The 19,717-nt window shown below is 51.9% G+C and overlaps 1 protein-coding gene across 10 annotated transcripts in view; it reads right to left on the reverse strand.

The window, feature by feature from the left end:
- The window catches only part of Llgl2 (LLGL scribble cell polarity complex component 2), a 34,178-nt gene that overhangs the window by 8,720 nt on the left and 5,741 nt on the right, over nucleotides 1-19,717 (reverse strand). For 5 of the 10 annotated variants that reach the window (XM_028752855.1, XM_028752850.1, XM_028752847.1 and 2 more), the window contains exons 2-6: nucleotides 14,272-14,376; nucleotides 5,753-5,850; nucleotides 4,627-4,708; nucleotides 4,248-4,363; nucleotides 3,675-3,833 (exon numbers count right to left, since the gene is read on the reverse strand). In XM_028752855.1, the coding sequence (XP_028608688.1) occupies nucleotides 3,675-3,833; nucleotides 4,248-4,363; nucleotides 4,627-4,708; nucleotides 5,753-5,850; nucleotides 14,272-14,346 (530 nt within the window). In that variant the 5' untranslated portion in view covers nucleotides 14,347-14,376. The other 5 variants (XM_028752849.1, XM_028752848.1, XM_028752851.1 and 2 more) reach the window with 5 other exon arrangements.

Genomic DNA, 19,717 nt, shown 5'->3' on the forward strand with positions numbered 1-19,717 from the left:
TGGCTATATCACAGGGAGGGTCATGTAGAACAAGACATGGTATTTATGTTAAAATGCACGTGTGCACACACACACAAACACACATACACACACACAAAACTCAGGGGGCAGATATGATGACAGATACTAGAATCCTCAAACTTATGAGGTAGAAGGACCAGGTGCTCAAGATCAAATGCTAGCTTGAGGTACACTAGTTCGAGGTTAGTTTTGGTCACACAGAGACTCCAGTCTTTACGGAGAAATTGAAAGTATCTGAGTGTGGTAGTGTATGCCTTTGATCCCAGTACTGGGAGGCAGATGCAGGTGGATCTCTGTGAGTTCAAGGCAAGCCTGGTCTATTTAGCAAGGTCTGAGACAGTCAGAGGTAGAGAGAGACCGTTTCAACCCACTCCCTAAAAAGGTAATTTTATTGTTTTTAATCATGCATACATGTGTGTGCCTGTGTGTAGGCATGTGCACATGAGTGCTGATGCCAGTAGAGGCCTGAGGCAGCAGAGCCCCTGGGAGCTGGAGCTGAGACGGCCATGAGCCACTTGATGTGTGTGCCGGGAACTGAAGCTCAGTGTTTTGCAAGGATAGAAAGTCCTTAACCATGGAGCCAGCTATCTAGCCCTGAAGACGGTTTTAATGAAAGCAAGGAACATTCTCAGGAATTTAATTTGCTGAAAAATTAAATGTGCTTGTTTGTTTTAAATAATTTTTTAAAATTTTACTTTATTAGATGCAATTATTTTATGTGTATTAGAATAGCTTGTGTGTGCAGTGCCCACAGAGGCCAGAAGAGGGCAGCAGATTCCTGGGAACTGGAGTTAGATGGGTGGTTGTGAGCTCCCATGTGGGTGCTGGGAACTGAACCTGGGTCCTCTGCAAGTGCAGACAAGACATTGCTCTGAGCCACCTCTCCAGACCCTTGTTTAGGTTTTAAATTTTTGTTTTATTTATTCTGTCGGTGTGCGTGATGTATATCTGTGAATATGGCACCTACAAACCACGGCATGTGTGTAGTCGGAAGACAGTCTTTTGAAGTCATTTCTTGATTCCTTTTAACTGAGTCCTGGGGATCATATACAAGTTGTGGGGTTTGAGTGGCCAGTGTTAAACCTTGTGTGCTGAGATGTCTTGATGGCCGTTTTCTGCAGCTGTTCTGTGTGTGGTATGTTGCAAGTGTGGTCATGTATGTACTAGTGTGTGGGGGGGGAGGGTGCTCATGCAAAGGCCAGAATCTGACACTGTCTTCCCATTCTCTGGCTTAAAGACAGGATCTCTTGTGGAATCTAGAACTCACTGGTCCAGCCACACTGGCTGGCTAGTGAGGCCTATGGAGACTCGTCATCCTTGTGCAAGCCATCAATGCTAATCTTTTGTTTGTTTGTTTGTTGTTTTTTTGTTTGCTTGTTTTTTTTTTTTTTTTTTCCGAGACAGGGTTTCTCAGTGTAGCCCTGGCTGTCCTGGAACTCACTCTGTAGACCAGGCTGGCCTCGAACTCAGAAATCCGCCTGCCTCTGCCTCCCAAGTGCTGGGACTAAAGGTGTGTGCCACCACCACCGCCAGGTTGATCAATGCTAATCTTATCTACATTGTTGCAACATCAGTACCTGTGCTCCTGAGTGAGTTCTAGCCTCCCCTCCCCCCGCCCCCCTCGGGGCTGGTATCACAGGTGTGCACAACCGGGCCTGGCTAAGACCTCCTCAATGAGCATAAACAATATTATCAGAAAGGAAAACTAAGAGTGGGAGGGAAATGGGGAAAGGAGAGCACATCTGAAATGAAAATATCCAATAAAAAATAAATAAATAAAAAATAAAAAAAGAAAGAAAAACTAAGATGGTTTCCAATCTTAGGTCACTAAATACATCAGTATGGGCTGGCTGTGGCTCAACAGCAGAGCGTTTTCCCAGCATGCCTGGGACTTGGACTTGATTCCCAGCACATACTAACACACATGCACACACACACGCACAGACATGCACAGACACACACACACATGCAAGGTGGCAAGGTGGAGAGATCACCCTACAAGGATGATAAATCACTTCTGTCTCTGTCTTGTAGTATTTACTTCTTTGAATGAAGACCTTGGTAAATGCAGTGTCAGCAGACTTAATGGAAGGAAAACTCAAACACCTAGACTCCATGAAATAGTATAAAAACCATGGCATGCAGCGAGAGTACTAGCACTCAGGAAGTGATAACAGAAAAATCTAGATATCAGCCTTAGACACACAGCATGTTTGGGGCTATCCTGGGCTAAGGAGAACCTGTTTCAAAACTTCCCAAACAAACCTAGGTAAGTGTCAGAGTAAAAGGTGAAGAAAGATTTAGACTGCCAGAAGGAACTCTCAGGTGCTCTCTAGCCCCTCCCCAACTAGCCTCAGCCAGCCACCATGGGGTGAGGGGTGAGGGGTGAGGAGTGAAAGGTGAGGGGCAAGGCTGGGCCCTGATGGGACAACTTGTGCAGAATTCATCCTCTTTATGTCCTGCCCATAGACTTAAACCAGGCTGGATGCTAGCCATCCCACCTGTCACCCTACAAACTGCTTTGCTCTGACCTCAGGTGTGCTGCCCTAGCCTCGTCCTGCCCTGCCCTGTCAAGTGGGAATGGAACAGGGCTGTAGTAAGAAGGACCCCACCCCACACAGGAATCCCCCCAGCCAGCAGTGCTGCAGCTGGACAGATGGGTCCTGCTTCATCCCCACATGAAAATTAGCCTGATTTGTCAGTTGACTATGTCCTGAGCCTGGTCCGTGGCCTCCAGGGGTGAGTGCTAGCCCACTGGCCACCTGCCTTGGAAGTGTACAACACATTCCATCACTGTGGAAGTGTCCAATTGTATTGCCCCAGATTCCCGTCCCCTCTGCATCCCCAGATATGCTCTGAATTCCTCTCTGTGGCAGATACTGTCACCAAGACATGATGTGAACAAGCCTCCAGGCTTTTGAGCCACAGCCAGTTCAGCTGATGCAGTCAGTCTGAGCCTGGGCTCTGTCACTGCACAGTGCTCGGAGCTTTGAGAGACGTGGTCCTGTGTGCACAGTGCACAGCACTAAAAAGGTGCTGACACACTGGAATCTGGGGCTCACTTCCCTTATGTATTACTACCTCTACGATCATTATGATGATGGTGACGTCTGGGTGATTTATCTTCATGTATGTCCATGGATTATATGTACACAGTACCTCTGGAGGCCAGAAGAGGGTGTCAGATCCCCTGTGACTAAAGTTACAGACAAGATTGTGAGCCACCATGGGGAGACGGAACCTGGGTCCTCTGAATGATCATCCAGTGCACTTAACCCCTGATTTAGCCCATTTGCTGTTTTGGTTTGACACAGGGTTTCTCTGTGTAGCCCTGGCTGTCCTGGAACTCACTCTGTAGACCAGGCTGGTCTTGAACAGAGATCCACCTACTTGCGGCTTGTGAGTGCTGGCATTAAAGGCATGTGCCACCACACTCAGCCACATCTCTCACCTTTAAATGACAAAATCACTTTAGGGCTACGATGTTGATAGATATGGGGTTGACTGAGACGAAACTGGGAACAGGTAGAAAGTGGAGGGTTTTACTTTGAAGCCCCTTAGACGTCCTAGGATAGAAATGGCAAGTAGCCCTTACTGGGGACTAAAGGGAGAAGGCCATGGCCCACACTCGAGGCCCTAGGCAGCTAGCTCACCATCGCAGAACCGCATCTGAACTGATGGTCCTGTCGTCCAGCGTGCGGAACCCCGGCAGCTGCACCACGAACACGCTCCCGCTCTCCGTGCCCAGGTAGAGCAGTTCTCCGGAGGAGTGAGGTAGGATCTCAGTGATCTGCGTGGCACTGGGGGCAGCCCTGCGACAGGGACAGCTGCTGCTGAGCTCTTGGCTGTCCGGAAGGGGGGACCCCAGGGATGCAATGTCTTTCCCAGCCCTGGGAAAGGCCTTGTCTAGGGAAGCCAGGCTCCTGAAGGCCTTGGCCAGCTTCAGAGCATCTTGAGCTGAGACATAGTCATTGTTCAGGCGGCAGAGAGCATGAATTAATTGGAAGACAAGGACAAGGCCTGACACTCTCTCTCATGCACAGAAGACGTGGGCATGGGAAGGGCACAGCCTGTCAGTCTGAAGGAGCGCCAGAGCACGAGATGGTAGCTTGAGCACGAGTTAGACACTGCCAGTGGTTCAACAGGACCCAAGAGATGAGCCCACCCTAGAACCAAGGGAGAATAAAGGAGGGCCCAGAAAAGAAAGAGGACCCCTATGCCCTTACCCTGGGGGGCCACGCAGTGTGAAGCTCTCTTCTTCCTGCAGCTCTGACACTCCACCCTTGACTTTCAGGCTCCACAGGTGCAGGCTGTTGTCATCCAGTAGAGTGACCAGCTGACACTAGGGAGAGGATGGGGCAGGAACTTGCTATAGAGAGCAACACCCTTCAGGGCCTTTAATTCCCCAGGGAGCCCAGCCTGTGCCGACTTTTTCAAGGAGCCCCAAGACAAAAGCCCCTCTGTGGTTCTCAGGGTGGCCTGTGAGCCCCTAGATGGACAAAGAGAAAGAGTCCAGGGCCACTCCACCCCCCCCATACTATCCCTTCCAGAAGATGTGAGGGTTAAGAAGGAAGCTGGGAGACCCCTCCCCAAGCAGGTGCTCACCTGACCAGGCAGGAAGTGGATCTGTAACACAGCGTTGTTCTCCTTGTGAAGCCCCATGAACTCTACCCCGGGGGCTCCAAATCTTGAAGGTTCAGGAAAACCTCAGAAAGCAATCCTCCCCAAACCTAGTGGTGGTCTGTGGCCTGGGTAGCAAGGAGTCCACCCAGACAGGTGCCTGTGCACCCATGTCCAGGGGCACAGGGTAGGGGCAGATAGCAGTGGTCATGGCTGGGTGCGCTCAGTCGGTGATCCGACCCTGGCAAGAGTTGCCCCAGCAGGTGTGTGAGGTCTGGGGTGGGGGTGGGGCAATTCCCTATTCCCTATCCTGTCAACTGTTAGGCTGTCACCCCTCCCTCCACACCACCCCTGCAACTTGAGCTGTAACAACAGGCCTATCATCTGTCACCTGGGGGCACCCATGAGACCGTGGGGCACAGTACGGGGCACCCCCAGCAGCCTTGCCCTGAGAGTTGGCACCAGCAATTGGTAGCCAGGATGTGATCCTGGCTGGTAATGATTAACCAGCTGGGGCAAGGTTGGTCTATAACAGCAAGGCTCTGGCCCTGGCCTCCTGTGTGTTCATCAGCCCAGCCCATGGCAGGTGTGTCGTCTGTCTTTGTAGGAGGAGGTCCCAGTTCAGCTACCCAAGGTGGGCTCCTGTCTCCCAGCTTCTCTAGGTCTCTTAACGGAGGGTGTAGGTTAAACATCAGGAATGCCAGGCGCTGCCTAGGACTCAGGGCCCAGCTTGTTCCAGCTGGAGGAGTTGTCCCAGGGTGGGGCCTCCCTGCTGAAACCACCTGTATCCCAGTCACCCCCTGCTGTGGACAAAAGACTATACAACTGGCCTGGACAACGTGGTAGTCATCCAGGGGCCTACAATCAAGCACAGTTCAAGTCCTGAAGTCCCCAGCTACAAGTCAAGAGGGGAACTTGAGAAGCCAGGGAAGAGAAAATAAGCCCACTCCCCCCTTAAAGGACACATGGATCGCTGTGCTAAGTTGTCTCCTGCTTTTGGACCAAGTGCCCAAGAAGAAGCAGGGTAAGACAGGCCCTCTCCAGATATCTACCCCACCCCCCAGAGACCACCTTGGCCTCTCCCCAGGGCAACAGGCACTGGAAAGGATACAGCTTGACAGCTCCGGAGCGGGTACCGATGGCCAGGATGTGCAGCGAAGGGCTATAGCCAAGGGCGCTGGGCTGGTGTGGGAAGCCATGCTCCACTGTCTGCAAGGAGAAGCATGTGGGCTGGGCCTATAGACTACCCTCAAATCCCCAGGTTCCTGCAGGGCCGGGGCAGGGCTGGGGAGCCACAGCTCAATCAGGGAGGGGGCTCAGCACCTCCTCGGCTTGGACTCATTTATTCTGTAGTCCATATTCCTAGCTGTCCTCTGCCACACATTCACCTACATGCGAGCACACACACTATATAACTACATACAACTATACACATATATATACATTACACATATACAATTTTGAGGGGATGAGGGAGACAGGGACTCTATTTTATGTAGCTCTGGCTGCCCTGGAACTCACTATCAGGCTGGTTAGAGACCCACCTGCCACTGCCCCCCTAACGCTGGGATTAAAGGGGTGTGCCACGAAACCTGGTTATACATAATTTTTAAAAAATACAGAGCTATGACTGGATCACATCACATAACATGCCCACGCGTGTTCACGCACACGTATAGCTTTCCAAGTTGTTCATCTGTGTGCAATCACCCAGTGGCTAAAGGCTTAAGAAGGAGCTGAAAACGGCTGGAGAATATTCTTGAGGGGTCACTGTCTCCTTCCCAGGGTTCCCAATGTCAGCCACCCTGGTGGTCAGGTCTGGACTTCTATCCCCGCCTGTAGCTCTGGGCCTTTTTCACTGTAGGTGTGTGAGGAGTTTCGGACCTGAGGTGCGGATACAAACAGCTGATACCAAAGCATCCCTCAGGAGACTTGGGCTTCTGCTTCCCAATCAGCTACCTACCCCACAGGGCACTGACTCTGCTGAAGTAGGTTAAAGCAGGGCACAATGGCAACCAGTTGCCTTGTAAGTTACTTAGCTAAATCTGCAGTGTGCAGAAGAGTGACGAGGCGGCCCCCAGGCTCCTGTCAGTGTTACCGAGCACCCCTATCAGACTGCCAGCAGTACAGAGAGATAAGCTGGCGACAGCAGGAGGAAACTCAAGGGCCGCACCTCCCCACAATCCAGCCCAGTGGCTCATGGGAAGAGTTCAGGTCAGGGAGGACAGCTCTAACAAATGCCTCCTTGGGAGGATCCCTGGGGCTGACTGGGTGGGTGGACGGAACAGGAACACACAAATGGCCATACCTGGATAGTCAGCCAGGAATGCAGGACCCCAGGCGGAGGGCCCCAGCCAGCCCCGGTCCCTGTTCAGCTATGTGAAAAATGCAGAGCCTGAAAAGGCTTGGGTAGATAGCTGAGTGACTGGAATGCAAACATTTCCCAGAAAAAGGAGAGCAGAGAACTCACACAGGTTGTGTGGGACACGCTCCTGCGGGGCCTACGAGGCCTTGGCTGATCCCAGGATGCAGAAGCCTGGAGAAGGCAGAGGCCAGGAGAAAGCTCCAAGCTCCTGAAATTAGCATTTTCCCATTACCGCAAACAGTGACAGCTCTGGCCAAACCCTTTGGAATGTAGAATTTGGAGGACTGGGGGTGGGATGGGGATAAACCCTCAGGAGCTTGAGGCCCAGTAGGAGGCCCCACACCTTGAGCTGCCCAGGACTGTAGTCATGTGTGGCCATGGCTCATTTGTAGAGTGGCAGTTATTACACCAAGGAGATGATATTTAAAGTTTCTTTTATTTCAGCCAATTTAAACATATGACTGGATATTCACACTGTGTACAGGGGTTCGCCCCTGTAATCCCAGCACTCGGAGTGAAGTCATGAGAGACAGGAGTTCAAGGGCAGCCTTGGTTATATAGTAAATTCCAGGCCAGCCTGGGCTACAGGAGACTTTGTCTCAAAACAAAAACAAAACAAAGAAAAAACAGGAAAAGAAAGTACATTTAGGCCGGGCAGTGGTGCACACGCCTTTAATCCCAGCACTTGGGAGGCAGAGGCAGGTGGATTTCTGAGTTCGAGGCCAGCCTGGACTACAGAGTGAGTTCCAGGACAGCCAGAGCTACACAGAGAAACCCTGTCTCGGAAAAAAAAAAAAAAAAAGAAAGAAAGAAAGAAAGAAAGAACATTTCCTGCCACAGGGAAAGGATTCAAGTCTCTTTACTAAACCAACCTGAAGGGGGCCAACCTCAGACCACACCTTACAGCTGCAATTGCAAACTCTGAAAACAGATCTTTTCAAAGAGTTTATTTTACAACTGAGACTGTTATAAAGTATAAAAAAATCCCAGAATTTAGAGACTTAGTATCAACAAAACAAATGGGGGCTGGAGTGATGGCTAGGCAGGTAAGACACTGGCTGCCCTTATAGAGGACCTGTGTTCAATTCCCAGCACCCACATGGTGGCTCACACCTGTCTCTGACTCCAGTTCCAGGGGATCCAACGCCCTCTTCTGGCCTCTGTGGGGCAGTGCATGCATATGGTACACAGGCATACATGTAGGCACTCATACACACACAAAAATAAAAACACTCATATACATAAAAAAATTCCTTCCCTGAACACACACGTGGAAATCACAACATCTTACTAATAATTGTATTGCCTACATGTAAAGATAACATTTTTTATATTAAACAGAATTCTTATGCAAATTAATTCTGATTATTTAATGCTAGAAACTTTAAATTATATGCATGGCTCCTATTATATTCTTTGTTTGTTTGTTTTTGAAGACAGAGTTCCTCTGCATAGCCTGGCTGTCCTGAAACTCACTCTGTAGACCAGGCTGGCCTCAAACTCACAAGGATCCCCCTGCCTCTGCCTTCCAGGTGCTGGGATTAAAGGTGTGCACAGCCCAGCCTCCTATTATATTCTTACTGGACCAACATGCTCCCCCAGATCATTCTGACTTCTTATCATCATCAGGAAAGTAAAGTCAAGAGAGACAGATCTGCAGCTTTTCTTGGACTCTGAGGCCATGTGCGGCCCCATCAGCTCTCAAGTACTTCTATAGTCCTGCTTCAATCCTTCCTGCTGCACAGGCTGGGCATCCCCATCTCCTCACTTCCTTCAGAGTCCGTCCGCGGGTACCGTGACCACTCCTCTCTGCCCTTGCAGATGAGAACAGGCACCATTAGGCTCACTAGGCCTCACCAGAATGGGACCCATGATGCCCTGAGTAGTGTATCCTTGGATTGAACATGAGGCATCTTGGGAATACAGACAGAGTGTGTTCTGATTGCTTGCCCCAATGTGACAACAACTGTCCCCAGGCCAGGCTGGCTGCTGCGGTCCTCAGTTCTCTGTAGTGTACCCCTGCCCCCAGGGCATCTTGTCCAGCTGACAATACTGAGGGACCAAGGCTCCTCCCAAAGCGACAAAAGGGACATAAGCTCCCCAGGACATTCCCTGGACAGGGCCTGAGTGAGCGGTGACTCCTCAGGTCAGTGCTTCCGTGAAGAGGGAAAGCCAGGCCTAGGCGCTGTGAACCCTGTTAGTAGGTGCACATGGAGGAACTAGGAAGCCTGGGTGTGTCCCGGGGAAAGAAAGCAGGTAAGGGAAAGAGAGTCTGCCCCAACCACTCTGTACCTAAGTGCCCTGCCCACACTGGCTGTCCCTTCCACAGCTAAGACTCTTGTAAACTCTCAAGCTTCAGAGTCCCCTGAATGTAAGTTCCAACGGTGGTAATTCCCCAACTTAGTCAGGTCCCTGGAAGGGTAAGATGTCCTTTCTCAAAGGAGGTGCCCACAGGGTACCAGCAACAGAGTCCTCCCTGTATCCAGAGCATGTGGGCAGCAGGCACAGCCTCAGGTATACAGTAAGCACGGGATTTCCAGACCCTAGAGAACTCTAGCTCAGGATAGAATGGGAAGGTGGATCAAAGCTCCACAGCTCTCCCCCCCTTCGTCTCCTCAGCCTCTGTCCTGTCCTGCTACCTGGGCTCAGGTGACCTCTGCCAAGAGAGAAGCGAACAATGGGCTCTTTTGACAGGGAAAGGAGAGCAAAGATGAGCAGAAGCCGCCAGGCTGTAATATTAGCCCAAGTCCCTGTGAGATTGTGAGAGATGGGGTGTGGGTAGGGGGTGTTGTCCTTCACCCTGCACTCAGCTGGGGAGGCCTCTCCTCCTGTGGTGTCTGTCAGGGGCTGAGAAGAGAGCCCCAGAAGCTGTTTAGGGCCACAGGAGGAAGGAGGAGGAGCACATCCACCTGCCTGCAGTGGCTCTGCCAGATGCTGGGTGTGGTAAGCTTAGATTCCTGGCCCAAGGAACTTGGCCTCTCTGTGTGGTTGTCATCTGACACCGACACTCATGTAGGCAAAAGCCACAACAAAACGATGTGGCCTGGGCTGGGCAACTGGTCAGGAACACGCCATTTATTGGGGGAGGCAGGCCGGGGGCGGGATTCTGCTGCAACCCAGCTCAGGCACCTAGGCCTAGGTCTGCTCACACCTGGGTGTGGCTATTGGCAGGTGCTGGGGTTTCACCAGAGGGGCAAGCAGGCCCCAAGCAACATTCAAAGAGCAGGGTTTCACTTTGACTAGGAAGTCCAGCCCCTGAGGTAGTCCCGTTCCCTTAGCTAGTCTTCAGTGGCCCTATACAGTACCGAAGCTGTCTTACTGGGTTTGAGGTAAATGTGGTAAGAGGTTACAAGTGGTGAATGGCAGGTAAAGACACTGAGCTCCAGGAGGTGAAGTCAGCAGTTCCCTCAGGCCACCAGCCAGTAAGCAGATGGGACAAGACCTTGACTGATCATCCCTGGGAGAAGCCCTCGGGGATGCTTAGGCTGCCAACCACTGGAGACCTCAGTTTCCTTACCTGTGTGGGGACAACAGCCATCTGTGAGTTCTTGTGAGAAAGAGCTGAACAAAGGGCAAACCGTGCTACAAGATGCTGCCCGTAAGAAGCCATTAAACATGGGGCTGGAGAGATGGCTCAGCAGTTAAAGGCACTTGCTGCTCTTGCAGAGGACAGAATCTGTTCCCAGCACCCACATGGTGGGACACAACCAACCCTAACTCCAGTTCTAGCAGCTGCCCTCTTCTGATTTCTGGAGGCACCAGGCACACATGTACCCACACATACATGAAGGCAAAACATGCATACATATAGAAAAAAACCTAAAATAAATAAAGCAATTAAACTTGTTTACTACCCCAGCCTCCATTAGGGTGCTTAGTAATGTCCACCTCACGGAGGAGGGAACTGAGGAACAGACAGGCTAATCGCTGTCTACAGAGTCACATGGTGAGAGCGCAATCAGAACCAAGGCCCAGGGTGTATGGCTCCCAATCCCCGCTCCAACCATTATAACAACCAGCCCTGATGCCAGGCACCCAGCCCTCCACCTAGACTGGGTCCCCTGGCAGCCAGCCTTTTCTCTGGTTATGGTCACAACTCCTGCCCAAGTACAGGTAACCCTCATGGCCCTAGGGCAATGTCCCTGTTTTGTGTGAGGTGTCTGCTGGCACTGGTGTAAAGGAGCTTGGCTGGAAGAGGCTGGAGGGAAAGGCCTAGAACTGGTTTAGAAGCTGGTACCTGTAAGCTGTTGGGGTGACTGTCCCTTTCTTGCACCCCAAGCCCGCAACATGCTGCCCGATAGCCTGACCTTCAGGGTGGCGCTCCCAGACATGACCATACTGTGAGTAGCCACTGTGTAGGAGCGGACCCTAACCTACACACGAATTCCTGTGTGTAGTCTGACAAGCAGTCCATGCTCCATTTGATTCTATGGCCTTTAGCCTTGCACTCCATGGCCACACGTGTTCGGCCCTTCATGTCATGCTGGATCTGTTTACTTCTCAATCAACCTAATGTAAATCTAAGGTCATCTCCATTCTAGAGATGTGCTGCCTGCCAAGGACTCCCAGTGAGTGAATGGGGCCATCCGGTCAGTGCTAGGTCAATATTCATCATTGGACCAGATGTTTCTCCATGAATAGAAGCCACTGCTTTCCGTCCTGTTCTAATCAAAATGGTCAGAGTGACCGGACATGGTGGGGTATACCGTGAGCCTTTAATCTTAGTATTTGAGAGGGTTAGGGTTAGGCAGAGGCAGGCAGATCTCTGAGTTGAAGGCCAGCCTGGTCTATATAGCAAGCTCCAGGCTAGCTATGCTACATAATGTGGACCCCGTCTTCAAAACAAGTCCAGGTACAACACTCCTCTGAATGAATCCTTCCTGCATCTGCTGAGACCCCACGATACTCCTGACATCCACCTTCCTTCTTTATCTGTCCCTTCCCCCCACCCCCCCTGTTCTAGACATTCTCAACTAAGAGTAACCGGAAGCCCTGGGTATCAACTGACAATGGCTGGAGACATTGTGTGTGGTCACATCTGGGCAGAGGCCTGAGACTGGCATCTAGTCAGAGCCTGGGTGCTGCTAACTACAATGCCCAGCACAATCCTCTCAACACAACAGGCCCCAGACATCACCAGTGGGGAGGGTGAGAAACCCTGGTCAAGCCATTCTCTGACAGGAAAGAAACCTGGGTTACCTTTTCTAAACTGTCAACGGGATACCCACTGACAAGATCAAAGCCACTTGGAGGGTACAGCATTCCCCTGGACCACAGGTGAGTGGCTGCCATGGGTATAACTCTTCATTCTCAAGTCCTCCAGAATCTGACTTTACCCTCAAATCCCATCCTGCAGGCTCCACCATACCCTTAGAACCCTGAGGTCTAGCTTGGTGCATCCAGCTCCTCTCTCCTATTTACCAACTAGACAAAGAATTTGACGCCATCAGCCCTTTCCCTCCCTAAGTCTGAAGGGCAAAGGCCTTACCCATTCAAGTCTTACAGAGCCAGGCCGTGGGCTGTACAGATTGGAGGTTGTTAAGTTGGAGTAGTAGCACCAGGTCAAGGAGGAAAGAATTCCAGCCCACCCCCACACCCCATGATGCCCAGGGATACAGAGGTTACATTATTTGGGGACCACCAATGGGGCACGCTGGAGGTAGGGGTAAGATTCCTTCACCTTCGCCCCACCCTAGCCTCACCCACAGCACACAGGAACTGAGGCCTGGGTTTATTCCTTTGCTCAGCCAGTCTGTCTGGTTTCTGCTGGAATTGGCTACCTTTTCCGAGTGAGAGATCCTAGCATCACCAAGGACAATAGTGGCACCTGGGGGTCACTCAGGACAGCTGACAGGTACTGGCTGTAGGTCCCACCCAGCACCCGTGACCGATTCCCTCAGGAATGTGGGCGGCAAGCCCCAGATGTCACCCTGTTCCTGACACCTGTACCAGATAATGGTCTATGGCTTAAAAGCCAGCCAGTGAAAGAGGCACCAACTAAGGGAAGCCTGCTTCTAGGAGCAGGCGTCGTGACAAACTCCAAGGTGACACCCCCACAGTTGAGCTGGGCCCCTGCACCCAACTTCTGGACACAGATCTAGGAGGTGCCAACCAGCAAACAAAACTCAGCACCTAAGTTTCCTGAGGCACTGTGCTAACCACAAGCTGTCCTATTTCGGGAGACGTCTGTATACAAGCCCACTGCATAGGTAACAGGCTGACAGACATTCTCCTGGTTCATAAGCAGAAAAGATGTCTTTGGATCTGGGTAAGCCAACTTCTATACTTCTCAAATGGAAAGGCAGAAGAGAAAAAGGAGAGGGTTTTTCATTCACTAGCTCCTTCTGGAGTGAGGGGAAGCCCAAACCAAAGTCCCAGTAAAAGGCACGGTTCCTGGCTGGAGCCAAAGCTCAGTGCTGGAGAGCTCAGCTCCTTAGATGGCCAGGGCTCAACCCTCAGTACCAAAAAAGTCAGAATCCCACCTATAGACATGCCCCGGAGACTGAGACTGGGGAAAGGATCGTGCTGTCCCCGACCTACAATCTATTTCAGACACAGATCAAAGCAGACAGAGAAGGCTAATTACCCCCAAGCAGCTCCAGATTGCCGAGCCCTGCCACACTCTTTAGCCTTCTGAGGCCCAGCAGTAGGGCTCCTGGGGCTTCAGATGCCACTTTGTCCCACTCCCTCAGGTGCTGCTCCCCTCCCCCACCCAGGCTGGAGCCTGTATCTAGTCTGCAGAGAAAGCTTTTTCCTTTGGGGCAGTATGGAATGGTCCTTGAGGCCGCAGCATCATAAGGTTGTTACTATACCTCAGGACTCAACGTGCTTTCATCTTTTCTGTCCCTTAGACTCCTCGGTAGCCCTGTGACAAAGCAGGCAGGGCTGATTGTTTTGTGCCTGTCATAGGTAGAAGGACAGGGACTTGGTGGCATAACTCTCAGCGTCCTTTGTAGCCAGGGAGAGACCTGGGACAAGGATTTCCAACTCCCAGGCCCAATGTCATTCCTAGACAGCACAGTGACACAGACATTTTGATCCCAACACTCAGAGACTGAGGCAGGTGGATTTCTATGAGTTCCAGGCCAGCCAGGGCTACAGGATGAGACTCTGCCTCAGAAACAAGCAAACAATAACAATATACCTCTTCCTAGGAACTGTTACTCTGTTTCTCAGTTAAGATTCCCAGGGGGCTTTTCAGACAGTGTTACTCCCCAGCCTCAGGCCCAGGCCAGGGTTTCCCCCCGCCCTCCCTCACCCCTTACCTTGTTAAACTGGAACAGATCCCGCTTTAGCCTTTCCCGGGCAGGGTCATGTCCAGTTCTCAGGAACCGCCTCATCTTGCTTAGTTTGTGGCCCCCACCACAGACCTGCAGAAACCGAAAGTGCCACTGAGCCAGAACCACAGTTGTCCAGACCCAGAATCACCTAGACTCAGAGCTTCACAGGGCCAGAATCATCCTGGACACTGGTGCCCAAGGCCCAAGATCACCCATGCCTACGGCTGTCCAAGCCCAGGATCACTAAGGCCCACAGTTGTCCAGGCCCAGTGCCACCCAGGCTCACAGCTTCCCAGGACCAGGATCACCCAGAACACAAGTGCTCAAGACCCAGGATCAACCAGGCCCAGGCCCACCTAAGGCCAGGATCACCCAGGCCCCAGCTGCTGAGGCCCAGGCCCAGAACCACCCCTGCCAGGAAGCCAGCAGGCACCAGCCTCTCTTCATAAGTCCAGCTGCACCTGCACCTTCCTGAGCTTCCTCCACTGAAAGGGCCCAGGACAGGAGGTCAGTGAGGCCTTGGTTCCTGGAGGCCTAGGCCTGTCTCTCTCACTGGCTGATACTCTAATGCCACCAGTTACCATCAAGGGATCAGGAGAAGCTGGGGGAGGAAGCCATGTAGCCCAGCTTTAGAGGGACAAAGGCGGCCAGCAGGCCCTAAGGTCAGTCAGCTTAATTGTTAACCTGCTTTCTGGAAAAAAAAAAAAAACAAACCATAAAAATCCAGAAAGAGAAACTTCACAAGCCTCCCTCAGAGCTGTCTTGTGGAATTCCTTGATCAGTGCCTCAACTGGACAAGCAGGGGAAGGACCTGGGGCAGTTTTAGCAGGAATACCCAGGTAGGGGTAAGATCGGCACACTCTTCAGGGAGCCTATCAAAGACTCATCTAGCCAAGCCCAGTGCTAGCGACCCAGGTCCAAATCTATGAGGCTGTTGCCCATCTTTAGGTTAATCTTAGCTCCACCTCACTGCTAATCCCCCGTCGCAGCTCCCTGAGCTCTGACTGGGCACGCAGAAGGGCTCTTTTTCAATTGTGCATGGTAGCACACATGTAACCTTGGTGACTGGGGAGACAGAGGATTTTAAGTTTAAAGCCATTGAGGGGTACAAAGTGAGACCCTATTTCCTGCCACCCCCTAAAGAGGACTCCTTTCTCAGGGGCCCCTGTGGAGCCCAAATCAAGAGAAGACATCTATCTGTACCTAATAAAGAAAACAGCTCAAGGCCCCCAAACCACCCACCCACCACAGAAAGTATTCCCGGCCCAAGGGGGTAACTATTTCTGTACTCTCTTTGGGGGAAGGGACATGAGGGGGTGGCTCTGACTTTCAGGACCCAGGAGTAGTCTCCTGCTGCCCATCTTTGGCACTAGGAATGTTCCTAGGAACACAGGGGCTCAGGCCCATGACAGAAATGGCTTCCTCCGTCCTACTCTAGATGAAAAGAGAAAGCAAACATAGGTAGCCTCCTTTAGCAAGGCGGGTCAGATAGACAGGCCAACAGAGTGTGCTAAGTGCTCAAGCTGGAGCAGGGACAGGGACACCAGCCTCAACTGGGGGAGGGGAGGTGCTTCCTGTCTAAACTGAGGCCAGAAAGCTACCCGAAGGTTGGAGGGAGGGTGGCACAACTCAGCAGTGGAGCACTTGGCAGCAGGCATACAAGGCCCTTGATCCCCAGCGCTATAAGCAAGCAGTCAAACGGCCAGGACTTTGCTTATGAAAGGACCCTGTGGATTTAAGACTGGGGCTCCCTAGTTGCTGGAGGCAATCCCCCAAGGCCTCACCTCTAGGGAAGAAGACAGTATGCTTGTGTGCGTGTGTGTGTGTGTGTGTGTGTGTGTGCATGTGTGTAACTAGGGCTTGCCACACTGGGAGGAGTCCTATCACATTCAGGCTGTGAAAGAAGGATAGGGCCACACCCCCTGCAAATGCAAAGATCAGCAGGACAAGCCACTTCCAAACCAAATACCAGGGACCAGTCCCTGGGGAACTGTCACCCTCTGGGGACAATCAAAAGACAATGATTTGCAGTGGGGGAGGGGGGATAGAGATTAGGGATTTCATATTTTTAGGGAAAGAAGACCACTGCAGAGCCTCCCACTCTCAGGGGTGGGGTGGGGGTTGATGGGAGAGTCTGAGTACCCACCTGAGGCCCCCCAACAAGCCAGAGAACAAGCATGGGGCATCAAGTACTAGGGGCTGAAACGGGAGTGAAAACAGGCCCCAGAATTCGGCCATCTCTTCCTCTGAACAGACAGCTAAGCTGGCTAGCTGAACATTCTAGCCGTGGGGGAGGGTGGTGCAAGCTCGTAAATCAGCTACTGCTCCTGGGGTGCAGGCTCTCCCCTCCCCAGCCGAGGTCACTGGGTCAGAAGGCACAGGAAGCTGGGAATGACTCCCTGGGAAAGGAAAAAGACCAGCAGACTCCAGGGAAGGGACAAGAGGGAACCAGGGCCATCTGTGCTAAGGACCCCATACGAGCTCAAAGTTACCAGGCAAGGTGGTGAGTGGCAGGAGAGAGAGGACATGTCCCATTTGGTCAGGAGGGCAGAACACTCACTGCAGGCCACCTACCCAAGTGCCCCTCTGAGCACTTGCTGTTTTCCAGGCCCCATTCCAGACCGCCTGAATGTACCTGTTGATATGTTTTAAATTTTTTGGTTCAAGTTGTCTATGCTCACTGTAGAAACATCAAATCACAGAGGCTGACTCCTCCTCCTGAGAACCTCAGTAATATGTGGGTACCAGGTTCTGACCAACTCTGCCCTCTGTTGTGGTGAGCTCAGGGCAAACACTACACATCAGCTCAGGTAGAAGTTACCTGAGAGGCTAAAGAGAACACCTACCTGACAGAGGAAACCAGGCCACAGACTAAGCAACTTACCCAAGGTCACCACTGCATAGGAAGCAGCAGTACTCAGATCTGACCCCAAGTGTGACTAACACCGGAATCGAGGGGCTTATAAAGGCAGCGATGAGAGGCGGCTATTACAGAAGAGGAGATACCTAATTATAAGGCTGCAGTTAAAAGGCAGGGGCACGCGCACACACTCCCACAGGCCATGAGCTCAAAGCTAACCAAGCAGTTTGGGACCAGATGCCTGGTCACTGATTTCAGAGTGTTCTTAAGAACTAGCAGGCAGGGCTCAGCGACCTTGCAGGGGACCTGCTGCTCATCCCTCAGGACCATTGCCCAGGGAGACAGAAGAGAGACCTAGGAGCTGGGACCAAAAGTGGAGGTAGAACAGGCTTGGGGCCAGTGTAACTGCCCCAAGGCAAGGCATGAAAACATGCTACCCCTTCTTAGAGGAGGAGGACAGGTTCCGGCCTGGCTAGGCTCAGTTCAGGAAGCCCCCTCCCCCACCTCAGGCCATCTACCCCAGATAAGCAAGTTCTCTAGAGGAGCCTGGAAGTCAGGCTGGGGGTGTGAAATCTGACATGGGGGCAGATCCTGCCTAGCCTACGGCTGGGGAACGGGGAGGTAAAAGACTAAGGGGCCAAACCTACAGCCCTGAGGCAGACAGGCCATGAGAGACCCTCCTGGAAGGAGAGAGAGTGGGAAGGAGAGAACAAAGCAAGAGCTGACATCAAGGGCCGAGGGGTTAGGGTGGGAAAGCCTCGCTGAGTGTCACTGGGCAGCGGCTTTGCATTATGTGTTCACAGTACACTACCCGGGACACTTGGCCTAGGATACCCCGCAAACAGTCCCACTGCTCAGATCCTCCCTCACCCCAGTCTAAAACTGGCCCTTTCCTGCTACTTTCTCCTCATATCCCCTACTCAGGACCTCGGTGACAGGCATTATTGGCATAAGGTTTGGGCGGGGCTAGGGGTCAGGTAGGTGGAGGAAGCATGGGGCCTTGGGCCAGGACAAGGAAGACATTCCAGGAGCACTGGGGCAAGTCTAGGCTGAGATCACAGAGACTCGCACTCGCATAGCACCGGAAAGATGAAAAGGACAGCCAGAGGCAGGGCCTCAGGGAAGGTCGTTCCATGGGTCCCACCACACACAGCCTCTCTTCTCTTTTGGCCCTTTGCTGGCTCTTCTGGCTCCCACTGCTCTGTCTGAAGTATCTTCCTGATCCTCTAACAACAGGATGCAAAAAAGCCTTCCTCACTTGAGCCCATCCTGATCGTAAATGCTTGGCCGAGCTTGAAATGACCACATTTTAGGCTAGGGCTTAGCTCAGCCAGAAAAGCTGTTATCTTGCAAGCATGAGGACTGGAACTTGACCTCCAAAGCCCAGGTAAAAGAGCTGGCCTGGAGGTGTGTGCCTGGAATCTCAGGGCAGAGGCTGAGAGAGGAGCATCATGGGGCTCACTGCACAGTCTGTCTAATGTACAGTGCGTTCTGGGCCAGTGAGACACCTGTCTCAAGAAACCAATGTGGCCAGGACCTGAGGAATGACACCTGAAGAAGGCCTGTCCGCCCTACCACAAACACGTCCCCACACACATGTGCCCACTCACATGCACATACACCTAAAAATTAATAAAAGTTACTTAGAACCAAACGGGTGGGCTACCTGCCCATCTCTAGCATTATTGGTAAGCTATCAGGAGAATAAGAAGCAACCTTAAATGACCAGCGACAAGGAACCCATGGAGGGGGCTCAAACCTGCAACAGAAGGCTTACTGTGAACAGAACAGAAGTCTACGTAGTGAGAAAGTAGTATACAGGGTTTTGAAGCCAGGTAGAATACACTGGAAATATTGAGACATGAAGATAGCACCTCGAAAAGGTTATGGCATTAGCGTAATCAAAGGAGAAGAGATGGGCTCCCAAGTGTGATGGGGCTGGGGGGTGGGTGTCTCCATCTTGTTGGTGGAATTGCTCTTTGGACACAGGATTCCTGTCTAGCCATGTTGACCTTAGTAAACTGGACACCACATTATAGACCCGCTCTAGGGGCAAAAGCCGGGTATGCTCAGTAGTCAGCTGGTTGGAACCAGGAACTAAGAACCAGCAAAGAGCTGGGTCAAGGAGCCCTCAGACCCGTACATCAGACACCAAGAGGGAACCGTGGCAGTCATTTGGGTCACCACGTGGCTATTTGAGACCGGGCTTCTGTAGGGAAACAGCTCCTCCAACCCAGCCTCTAAAGATGGCCTAGTCACCATCCCTGCTTGTCACACCCTCTGCAAAACCAGCCCAGCATATGAACCATCTCCCGGTTCTGATCCCACAGGGACAGACAGTCAGGACTCAGGGTAGCTCACTAGAACTTGGCTGACCATTTTCCACACAGATCTATGCTTTGTGTGTGGAACCAGCCTGAGAGCTACCTGTGGGCAGTGATCTGGTAATTTCCTTTTCTTACCACTATCAGTCCCCATAATTCTCGTCACCATAACATTCCTGGGCCCAAGATAGGTCTAGTCCACCCCTTGACACCTGCCTGAAAAAAAAAAAAAAAAAAAAAAAAAAAA

The sequence above is a fragment of the Grammomys surdaster genome, unplaced genomic scaffold, assembly GCF_004785775.1.
Source record: "Grammomys surdaster isolate TR1022 unplaced genomic scaffold, NIH_TR_1.0 125940, whole genome shotgun sequence".
Lineage (NCBI taxonomy): Eukaryota > Metazoa > Chordata > Mammalia > Rodentia > Muridae > Grammomys > Grammomys surdaster.